The 12599-nt window shown below is 36.1% G+C and overlaps 1 protein-coding gene across 1 annotated transcript in view; it reads left to right on the top strand.

Annotated features, from left to right (window-relative positions):
- The window catches only part of SCN9A (sodium voltage-gated channel alpha subunit 9), a 172465-nt gene that overhangs the window by 131561 nt on the left and 28305 nt on the right, over positions 1 to 12599 (top strand). Inside the window, 2 exon segments of the mRNA XM_034654677.1 lie at positions 1241 to 1361; positions 10771 to 10925. Of these exon segments, the coding sequence (XP_034510568.1) occupies positions 1241 to 1361; positions 10771 to 10925 (276 nt within the window).

The following is a 12599-nucleotide window of genomic DNA, read 5'->3' as shown; positions in this document are numbered from 1 at the left end:
AAATCTCTAAAAATTAATATTTCAGATTAGGCCAATGATATTAATGCAAATTAATAGATTAAGGAATCAATTTAATGGAAATGAGTATTTCCTTACTTTTAGCACTTGTATTTATGGAAATATTCTAAAAACGTAGTAAAGCTGTAAACTTAAGGGAAGCATGTACTATAATAACTGCTAGTTCAATATTCACATGTTGTTTAGCAAATGAGAATGAAAAATGAACTCTTCCATTGATGTGCTGCTCTCCCCCTTATAAAGCAATATTAGGAAAAATTGACAGAGTTTTGCTACAATTGCTGTATGTATTTTTTCTAAAAATTTCTGTGTATGTGTATGTTTGTAAACATCATGTTTGATCATAAATTTCTGGGCCGGAAAAATTTGTGTTATGATCAATTATATGATCATAATAACAATGAATTCATTCCTGTCATGTGTGAGTTTGCCATGTTTAATTCCATTGAGTATTTGTTTCAGAGTTTGCATGTGGTGCTCACTTTGGTAACCACTGTTTCTTGACAGTATAAATAATACTTTGTGATCTTTTGAACTATATCCTGAAATTTCATACTAAAATAGGTGATGTTGGATGAAATAATTACTATGGTCTTTGGCATTTTGACTCATAATATAATATTTGACGTTTTTTGTCTTGATAAAAAGCCTTCTATCTATATCATCCTGGTACATGTCCTTAAATCCAAGAGATAATAAAAGAAATATGTTTGGATTTCATTTTTCACTAATTTCTTTCTTTTTTTTTTAAATTTTAAGTATCAACGAGCTTTTCTGCCAACTGTCAGATAATGATCTTTCAATTATCAGGCATTGACAATTTGGCACTTGAATTATTTCTACTAGGGTCTTGTTGTCTGAATATAATAATTATTGGTGTACACAAATTTGTATTAAACATAAAACAATAAAAATATGGCCAATACTTTGCAAAAGTTATAGTTTACAAAAAAATACCTTATGCTAATTGTCTAAATAGTTGCTTGTTAGCAAACTAAAAATAATAAAACTTATTTTTCACAGGATGTGTAGATAGAAAGATCAAGCATAGGTGTATTATAAGGTTACCGGACCTCAATATGTGTTTATATGTTTTATGGCCATCATTCTGTTATCTTTCCTCATAACACTTTGCATGACTTTGATTATTAAATATGGCTTCAAATGAGATTTTAATGACTCCTAAATGAACTGTCTGGTGGGGTGGTGAATTTCTTTTTAGAGATTGAACCGGTCGAGTTCCTCTGAGTGCAGCACAGTTGATAACCCTGTGCCCGGAGAAGGAGAAGAAGCTGAGGCTGAACCTGTAAATTCAGATGAGCCGGAGGCCTGTTTTACAGATGGTAAGAGAAAAATCAGGACGATGGTTAGCCATCTATTTGTTGGTATTTGGGGCTTTATCTTATACCCATGTCTATAGCTCAGACATCTATTTCTGTGTTGACTCTTAAATCATTATCTTTATCCCCAACCTCACACTTGAATTCCACATATGCCTATAATTCCCCATTGGTCATCTCCACTGGTTGCCTTTAAACTTGTCAAGAATAATAAATTTAAAACGAACTTTAGTGAGTTCTCCCCCATAAAATCCATAGATTCTTCTGGTCTTTATCTCATTTAGTGACATCATGATCTATCCTGTCTCTCAAGCTAAAGACTGAGTCAGCCCTGACTTCTTCCTTTCTAGCCCCACATTGATCACAGAAACCATAAGTTGATCAGAAACTCTGGGGACAGTGCCTGCACCCTCGCAGGTATTCCGATGCACACTAGAAGCTGAGAACCATTGGTCTATAGGATAAAACCCCAAGTCCTTAGCAAAGCATGTAAAGCCCTTTGTACTTCAGTCTATTCTTTTCCAACAGTACCTCCTTTGATTCCTTTTCATTTCCTGACTTACTGAACTTACTTCTCCTGGAATGTTTCAGGGATTTCATTCCAAGTAATGACTTTGAACTTGACCTATGGAAATATACAGTATTTTTGTTTCATTTTTTTTTTTTTGGTTTTTTGGGAGGGGTTTTTTGTTTGTTTTTTAAAGATTTTATTTATTTATTTGACAGAGATAGAGACAGCCAGCTAGAGAGGGAACACAAGCAGGGGGAGTGGGAGAGGAAGAAGCAGGCTCATAGCGGAAGAGCCTGATGTGGGGCTCGATCCCATAACGCTGGGATCACGCCCTGAGCAGAAGGCAGACGCTTAACCGCTGTGCCACCCAGGCGCCCCAGTATTTTCTAATCAAATATGGTGTCATTCAAGCAAAAACACAAACCTGTACTAGAGTTGCAGTATAATACAGTAATATAGACCACAAGCTTTGACGCCTGATAAACATGAGTTCTAATTGGTCTACTGCTAACTCTCTGAGGCCTTTTAAAATCTTATATCTCAGATGTCTCATCTGTAAAATAGGTATAACCACCACATCTGAATCATAGGGATATCAAGGAGATTAAATGAGATAGCACAAATTAATTATCACGGTTCTTAGTATTCTTCTTTTCCTTTTTTTATTTTTAAAAATATTTTGTTAACAATTCTATGGAGAAGCTATGATAGCATAATGTTAACGCTAATGACATACAATCTATTACTCTCAGGATCAGTATTTTTTGTAGAAATCATTGACTTGCGTTCATCCTCTATAATTTTTCTCAACCAGCTTCCTCTAGCACCCATGCAGTAAACAAAATACCTGTCAAATAAAGATCTCCAAACTACAATAGATGCCTGAACTTTCTTTAAATACAAGTGAAATGCCATTGTATATGAGAAGCAAGCAAGTATGATACCCAATTGATAGAAATTTTGTGTTTGCTGAAATTAATACCATGAGCGAAACACATAGTTTCCTTTAGAAATGTTCATATTAAAGGCATTTAAGAATTTTATTAGGTGTTGCCTATTTCTCAATAAATTGATTAGCACCATTAAATTTGTACAAATGCTACCAAGATTTCATCTACACATTTAATGAACGACCCCAACTTAAAATTCTAGGATAACTAGAAAAAAGTTGGGTTTGTCAGCAGATAGTGGCTTCAAGTTAGAAAGGGGCTTTAGAAAAACTTAAACCTTCTGCAGAAAACATTAATGCTGAGCTATTTCAGTTTGCAGGTGCTATTTTATTGAGATTAAACTACATAAAAAATTTATCTTAGTCCTATAAAGCACTAATGAGAATACTTCTGTGATTCCTTTGAGGCTATGCATAACTTCTAAATTAAGTTCAGTGGATAGGAGATATTATAAAAACACATTTTCAGATGTGTGTGGCCTCGACTGCTGAAAATTTACTGAGGGCCAAAGTTTCAATCACACAAGGTAAATACATTCTGGAGAGCTAGTGCACACCAATGTGACTATGCTTAACAATACTGTATCGTATACTTGAGATCTGCTAGGGGGTAGATCTCAAATGTTCTCTCACACACACACACACACACACACACACACACAAGGAAGAAATTGGTAACTATATGAGAAGACAGGCTATGTTAATTAGCTTGATTGTGGTGATTATTTTACAATGGATACTTAATATCAAATTATCAATTTGCATACCTAAAATATATACAATTTTTAATTGTCAGCTATACCTCAGTAAAGCTGGAGATATGGAGGAAGAATGGGCAAAATCAACCTACAAAGACAGAAGTCAGGCTAGTAGCTACTTCTAGAGGGTACAGGTTGGGAAAGGACATGGGGTTGCTTTCTGGGTGCCTAAAATGTTGTATCATGATCTACGTGGCTATTATATGAATATATCAATCTATATATTTATAGCTGGTATACTATACTAAATGTATGCTCTACCTCAATAAAAATTTAAATAAACAAATACATATTTTTTTGGAAAAAAAGACAAAATTTATGAAGAAACACGTATCTGTGAGTCCCATCACTTCGAGCATCTGTGCTCCACTGGAAACTTTATACTCACTGGACCTGCTGGGCAAGAGGCTCAGCCTGATAAATCAAGCAGGACAGCCAATTTTCTGAACCTCTCACCATTTATCCACTTAATCATTCTTTCATCCAATCAACAAATAATCGGTTAAACACCTTCTGCATTTCAAGACCAGACCTGAGCACTAGAGAGAGATAGAACAATGAAAAAAAACACTATCCCTTGCCCAAATACACATATAAATATTTAGTAGGCCAGATAAGTGATTCATGCAATGGAGAATGAAAAGGAAAGGAGAATATAATAGTTGAAGGGTAGGAACCTACTATCTTATAAATAGAGTGGCCAAGAAGGCCTCTCCAAAAAGGTAGCATTTGATCAGAGACCTGAAGAAAATTGAAGTGGGCCATGCAAATGTGTGAAGGAAGAGTATTTTAGGCAGAGTAGTGAAGGCACATGCCCTGAGGTGGGGATATGCACAGTATTTAAGGAAAGTCAAGGGGCCAGTATGAACTGAACAGATTGAGAGATGGGAAGAATGGTAGAAGTTGAGGTCCTGAACATAGTAGAGGCCGGAACATAAAAGCTTTGAAGGACATTAAAAGTCTCACGACATATCATCCTAAGAGTAAATGGGTGGATAGCAAGGACAGGTGCTGGGAGACTTCTTGGATGTTTCTGCAGTAATCCAGGCAGAAGTAAGAGATTCTGAGTATATTTTTAAGTTAAAGCTAAAGGAATTTGTTGATGGATTGGATGTCAGGTCCAATGTGAAAATATGAAAGAAGAGTCAACGACGACTCCAAGTTTGGGGCCTCAGAAACTTGTGGCAATGTCTTCCACATAAAGACTTCAAAATAATTGGGCTTGTCAGGATGGGAAAATGAGAACTCATTCACTTACATTGGAAATGACTCTTACCAGTTTGTGATAGGTCTACAAGAGCTGAGCTAGAACCAGTGCCAGTTTAGAGCAGCGCTTGGCCTCCAGAGATTTTAATACCTGAAAGGCAGCAGAAAAATCATAGGAAGTGTGAGAGTTATATCAGATGAGTTGTGTTTTCACTGAAGATGAATGCCAAAATGATTTGTTGTTCATTGTCTCACATCCATTAATCCTTTTCAAATTCATAACTATCACTTTATGAGTTTTCATCATATTCCTCATCTTTTCCTCCTCCCTCTTATGCCAGGCCTTTCCTTACTTCTGTTCCATGATCTTCATAATTCAAGATGCCAGGCTCCTTCTCTAGATCTGCCACTGCTCTTCACTGGCCTTACTTCTGCATGTCATGGCAACCTGACGTGACAGAACTCTGATTCTGCTTGGTTTTACATTATTATACTCCTTTTGGATTATACAATTAGTAAATTAGAAAATCAGGATTAGGGTATGAGAAGGATACCCTCTTTTCCATAAAATAATGTATTTTCTGTTAATTTGGTAGAAGGAACCAACTCAACTTCCCCCAAAAAATATTCTGAATTCAACTTCCTGTAAAATAACTAATAGCTATTTCTAACTTTAAGAAAACAATAACAACTCACTTGTGCCTACTTCTGTCTTTTTTTAAAGAAAATGTGGACAAAACACTTGTTTTAGAGGATTTAGAAATTTTTAAGAAGTTATAAAAAGACTCATTTTTTCCTAATCAATTTTTACATTAATTATACTGATTATGCTATTATATTTTTATTAATAGGTAGTTTGTCTTGGAAGAGGTTGATGTTGGTTAGTTTTTTTGTGGGGTGGGGGCAGGGAGCACTGGTTTAACATGATGAAACCCAGTATAGACTTTATGAAATGCATCATGAGAACAAATTAATGAAACCATCCAAAAGAAATAGCCTTTACCCAGGAGGACCCATTAAAATGTTTGAGATGTTCTCTGTTATGTTTACATTTAATTAATAGTCCCTTTAAAAAAGAAGGTGTGATAACATTGCTAACCAGCTAGGTTGGAAATCTCTTAGGATATGCCTTTGCATAAAAGCCAGACAGGCGGTCGAACACTCCTGCCTCAAAATAAGAGTGAGAAACTCTCTGAGGTGTGATAAATCCTGAGGGCAATATTTATCAACCTTCATCTTAGATAAAAAGTTTACTTTTCTAATTAGAATATATGGTCCCTTTTCTTACCTCAATCCTATGAATAATATTTCTCTTCAGTTTTAAGACTGACACAAATAAATCTTGGATAGTAAAATCTTAAAGGGAAACTCTCCTCTGGTAATTATACTTGAGGCAGATAGATTCTGTTCTCCACAAGATATTTGTTTTTATATTGAGATAAATTCTAAAGTCTCAAACATTAAATTAATATAAAAAATAATTCCATCTTAAATTTTTTCACTCCTTCTGATGTTTTCTTTCACCCAGGGAGGGATGATCTCAGAGTCCATTTTTGGCCCTACCTTTTTACTATTTTCCCACATCATTTTATAAAATATTCTAACTTTATTAAATACATTTGAGATGTAAGGTAATTGTTTTAAATACAGTGAAGGTAAATTCATTCAGATCTGAGGTCGTGTTAACTATAATTTAACATTGGTTAAATGAAGGCATATGTATATTTTCTATTCAGTCTGGGTTTTTTTTTCCCCCATCCAATCTTTTTGTAAATTCTAGAATTTGCAGAGATGTGACCTTTCATATCATTACTAATGCGTGGATTATTTTAGAACTATTTGGGGTGGAGGAATTTTGTCTTTTAAGTCAACTATACATGACCCATTAAACTATGTATGTAGAGTACCATGAGCATAAAGAAAGGGCATAACTGACGCAGTTTTAGCATTCTGAGAGCTTAAAAGCTTCCAGAGAGAAAGGACAGGAACACAAAATACACACAATAGCAAAAAATCAGAGATTTTGGTGGGGTGGAGGGCGGTGGGGAACATAGCTTGCTACATTTCTATAGTGCTGGAAATTAAAGTGCCAGATATACCTCATATTACCTGGATCAATAAACTAATTTCATTTTAGAATCATGAAAGAAACCATGATAAGACACTACCTAAACAGTATAGGTCAAAAGAATTCTGGTTCTGTGTTTCAGGGCATACGCTCTATGATTCTCTGAAGTTATTACTTGATAGGCTCAATATTTCTAAATTAAATATCTTGCTTTATAAAAAGGAAATTATTTTTAAAAATGCCTACCTTGCAAACCTCTGAAACAAGTATCTAAAAAGTGCTCTCCTACCTTTTTACCTTCCCTCTAATTGGAAGAAAAAATTTTTTCAGTGATTTCTTTTTATTGAAGTGTAGTTGACACAAAATGTTATATTAATTTCAGGCGTACAACATAGTAATTCAACTAGTCTATATGTTATGCTGTGCTCACCCCAAGTGTAGCTACCATCTGTCACCACACAGTGCTCTTGAGTGTGAGAGCATTGACTGTATTCCCTGTGCCTTGTGACTAGTTCATAAGGAAGCCTGTACCTCCCACTTCCCTTCGTTTTGCCCATTCCCTCATTCCCCAGCATTGGCAACCATCAGTTTGTTCTCTGTATTTATGGGTCTTTTTCTGCTTTTTGTATGTTTATTTATTCGTTTTGTTTTTAGATTATACGTGTAAGTGAAATCTTGTGGTATTTGTTTTTCTCTATTTCACTTAGCAGAGTACCCTCTAGGTCTATCCATATGGTCACGAACGGCGAGATCTCATTGTTTTTCATGGTACAGTAAGAACCCATGGTGTATATGTACCATATCTTCTTTATCCATTCGTCTATCAATGGACTTGGCTATTGTAAATAATGCTGCAATAAACATAGGGGTGCATATATCTTTTCAAATTAGTGTTTTCATTTTCTTTGGTAAGTACCCAGTAGTGGAATTACTGGATCATATGGTATTTATTTTTAACTTTTTGAGGAACCTCCTTACTGTTTTCTACAGAGGCTGCACCAGTTTATATCCCCACTAACAGTACACAGTAGTTCTGAAAGGAAAATTTTTAAGAGATCAATTAATTGTAGTTCCTCCTTTTTCAGTTCTTCCTCTTCTTCAAAGTAATTGTGGTTGTTTTTTTTTTTTAAGTCAACTTTAATTTTTGCAGTTTAACTTTTGAAATTTCAGTCATTATGTTTCTGGGTCTTTCTTGGTCATGGTTCTGTTCACCAACCCTTTATGAAACTTTTTACTCCCTGACTTTTTTTACTGCAGCCCCTATACATCTCTCCCACTTCTACTGTGTCTCCTTCTCCTTCACAGTTTTCTCTTATTCCACCTGTCCTAGTGGCGTACAGGTGGACATTTAACAACCAGTTCTCCAAGAAAAAGACAGTATGCGTACGTACATCAGTTTACCATAAATTTTATTGATATAAAGGATGTGTAGTACATGATTTACAAATAATAATATAAGTAATATTCCTTATTGCACATTCTATATAGCTCATTGATTCTCACAGAATGCTTTTATTAAATTTTATCAAAATTTTGCATTTCTAGATAATCATGATTGCAGTTGATGAACAAGTATAGTTTCAACCTGAAGGTTGGTTGGTAATTTCATTTCTGTTGATTAGTAAGGTGAAAGTGAGACAAAGAAACTATATGTCAGAACTTCACTCATTCATCAATGATGTTTGCAAATCTCAGATAATAGAATTTGAATAATGGAAGAATATTTCCTCAAATTTTTGTGCTACTCCCAGTGTCATGGCCACAAATATGACACTTTTACTGTTTTATATATTTTATGAACACTCCCTCCATTACTTGTTAAGTTTACTCTAGAAAATCATCAAGCCCTGATTTATAGCATTTGATAATTTTGTAGTGTAAAGATCCCTACCATAGCTTATTTCAGACTACTATGCGACTTCACCAAATGTGGAGTTGGGAAGAGATGCCAATAGTCCAATAGTATGACAAATTTTCCATGACCCAGATAGAAGACAGAAATGTACTCAAGAACATAGATTATAGTAAAATGATTAGAACAGGGTATGTTTTTAGGATGTATCGTCTTTTCAAAAGTAAGTTACAGCTTTAAGTTCCTATAATTTAACTTTTGATAATTGCTGCATTTAACAACAAATGCAGCCGTTTGTTTCAAAAATGCCTGACATTTTAACAATGACTTATTATCAAGAGCCTATATGAGCTGGCTCCAGCATGCCATTGCATTCTGTTTCTTAATTTACTGTTAATTTACTGTTCATTTACTGAATGCTCCAAAATTGGCCCTTGTCTGTGAGAACTTTTCTTGTTCCTAAAATATGTGTGACCTCAAAAACTCTCATTTTCTAGCCCAGGCTTTCCCCCCGAGCTTCAGATTCAGACCTCCAAATAGCTACAGGATACTTGTATTTGGAAGTCCCACCAGCATCTCAAACTCATTACCTGCCAAGTAGCTCTTGCACCTGTGTTCTTCATTTCATTGTTGACATTCATTCAGCTGTGCTGGGATCCTCCCTTTCTCTTATATTACATATCCAGGAAGTCATTAAATCCTGCTGATTTTACCTGCCAAACATGCCTTGAATCTATTATCGCTCTAGTTCCTAACCAGAGTTGCCATGACCTATCCCTCTTGTTAAGGCTACTGAACCAGGATCCTACATAGTTTTCTGGCTCTGAATCTTTCTACATGTCCACCCTCTTTTTCTTTCTTTTCCAATTTATCCTCCATTCAACTGTTGGAGACATCTATTTAAATTGCATCTTATATCATTCTCTGCTAACAACCCTTCATTTACTCCTCAACATCTATAGGGTATAGACCAAACTCCTTCATGTAGGGGAGAATGCTTTCCAGAATCTGACCAATTTCTCTGACTATTTCTTACCCATGTCTCCTGTGTTCACTTTGCTTTCATCACAATTCTGAACTGCTTATAATTCCTATGCACAATACATTTTGCTCCTTCTTGGCCTGGAATTCCACCCATGCTCTTTTTGGCTGATACTTTGACTCAGTTCAGGCTCCAGCTCTTCCACAAAGCCTCTACCAGTCTCTCCTCAGCAAACAAGCCAGGTGAGGTAGACTTTTTCCATGCTACCAAAATAACCCCTTTATGTTTGTGATTTTAGTTGCCTTCCCCAGTTACAGTCATTTATGTCTATATCTATCTACCTAACCAAAACCAAAAGTAATTCCCCCGAGGAGAGGAAACTATATACACAGCTAAGTATATAAAAGACACTCAATAAATGTTTAATGGAGAAATGAATGAATAAACCTAAAAAATTGTAAATAAAATGTTCCTCAGTTTACCATAGCAGCATTTTTTTACACCTAGAGTTCCGAAGGTAGAGTTGTTTTTAACATAGACTACTTGAAACAGTTTTACCTGCTTCTTCTAATCAAGATCTATTTCTTTAGAACATAATTGTAGAAACTTCCACCAGTTTTCTTAATATTATCTAGAATTTAATTAAGCTTTGTGAAGAGCTTTTTTTTTTTCTTTAAGAGTGGAAGCATCAGAAAACTGTAGATGATATCCACATCGAGGAAAATTAATTTATCAGCAAAGAAGGTCTTGAAAAGCATTTTGTCCTCAGATTTTAGTTTAAAATTCATTCATTCAGTGTTTGTCATGTATCAGCACAGTAGTAGGACTGCAATAATGAAAAAAAAATTAGTAGTTTAAACACTTAGGAAAAGATTGATGAGAAATCAAGGAAGTACAGAATGCATTTTAAGTTTGAAATAATTGACAAGTTATTTTTAGTTGACTCTATTCAAGTTGTATCTATTCAAAGCTGCAGTGTAAGTGTTAGAAATTATTCAGTTGGTTGAAGGACATCACAGGGAAGGCTTTGCATAAGCATTTTATATTCTGAATGTCAATATTTCATATACCTGTCTCTCCTCTCAGGTTGTGTGCGGAGGTTCCCATGCTGCCAAGTTGACACAGAGTCAGGGAAAGGAAAAATCTGGTGGAACATCAGGAAAACCTGCTACAGAATAGTTGAACACAGTTGGTTTGAAAGCTTTATTGTTCTCATGATCCTGCTCAGCAGTGGTGCTCTGGTAAGTTACGTGATACCGAAAGCACTCACCCAAGTCAGTATTTTTAATCAGTGAGTTGGAGGATAAAAAATATGAAAGTTGTTTTACCTAAAAGTGATTTCTTATGATTAGTATTGGGACAAAATTTTAGTTTAGTTCAGGAAATATTTAGTAAGCACTACTACAGGCCAGGTATTATTCTTGCTTCCTTGAATGCAAAGTTGGATAAGACCCAGGTACTTTTCTCAAGGAGTGCAGGGAGCATAGGGGAGAGAGGCACAAGGGGTCACAGAACTGGGATGTGTTTGTAAGTAAAGAATATACTTGACAAAGCTCTGTAGCAAGAGATGAACAATTGTCTGCTTGGATTTCAGAAAAGTAGTTGATGTTTTACAAGATCTAGAAAGATGAATAGGATTTTTCAGCCAGACAGGGTGGGCTGAGGAACAAGTATAAGTGATAAGGAAGCATAAAACATAATGAGGTATTCGGGAAATTAAAAGTTGCCAAGTTGTAGAAAGTGACGTTGGAGGAAGAGCAAATAGGAAGGAGAGTGCTGGCCACAGGTACTGTGACAAAAATAGGCAGTGTCAGCTAAGGAAGCATCTTGCAAAACAAACTGTAATTTTAGGGTGAGAATGGGACATATTTCTTACTCTTGTACATATAACAAGCACTTTTTATGAGAGTTGAAAGGGATCTGGGAAAATTATAAACTCCCTGCACCTTTTCTTATTTTTCTTTCCTGCTGACACGAACAGAGATGAACATTTATTTAGAATCCCAGTTCCAGCTAGAGATACCACTGGAAATTCCATTATACTAAAAACAGAATACTTAAGAACTTTGTAAATTGTCCCACAGATAGTTTTCATGGATCTGGGACTGGATGTTTTTAAGAAGTTAATCTGTTGCTATTTCATGGACGCCAGTAGGATACATGAGACCTCCAAGTCAGAGACAAAGGATTTTATTACTCATGACGTTGGAAGCAACATGAACTTCAACATGTTTGTGTTGGTCCCTCTTGTCCCCAAGTCTCATGAGGGCATGGCACATGGATAAATGAATGGCACACACACAGTGGATTAGCATCACAGCTGAAGAGCACTGAATTTAGGGAACCCTGTCCTTTTTTTTTTAAAGGAGGGGAGGGGCAGAGAGGAAGAGGTAGGGAGAGAATCTTTTTTTTTTTTTAAGATTTTATTTATTTATTTGATGGAAAGAGACAGTGAGAGAGGGAACACAAGCAAGGGGAGTGTGAGAGGGAGAAGCAGGATTCCCATAGAGCAGGGAGCCTGATGCGGGGCTTGATCCCAGGACCCCGGGATCATGACCCAAGTCGAAGGCAGACGCTTAACGGCCGAGCCACCCGGGCACCCTTAGAGAGAGAATCTTAAGCAGGCTCTACACCCCACATAGAGCCCAATGCAGGGCTCCATCTCACAGCCCTGAGATCATAACCTGAGCTGAAATCAAGAGTTGGATGCTTAACCAACTGAACCACCCAGGCACCCCAGGGAACCCTGTCTTTTTAAAGCAAACAGTAAGCAACCTTGCTTTTTTGTCCCAGACAGAGCCACTGTCTCATCCCTCAAGATTGCGTTTGCAAAAGCAACCCTGAGAAATTACCTGAGTAAAGAGCAAGTCAGGGCCTTGCGTTCTTGGCATACCCAACAAGGACATGCAGGGAGG

This window comes from Ailuropoda melanoleuca, chromosome 2, assembly GCF_002007445.2.
Source record: "Ailuropoda melanoleuca isolate Jingjing chromosome 2, ASM200744v2, whole genome shotgun sequence".
In the NCBI taxonomy this organism is placed as follows: Eukaryota; Metazoa; Chordata; class Mammalia; order Carnivora; family Ursidae; genus Ailuropoda; species Ailuropoda melanoleuca.
Note: the sequence above shows the minus strand (reverse complement) of the source record. Positions and strands in the feature narration are given on the sequence as shown.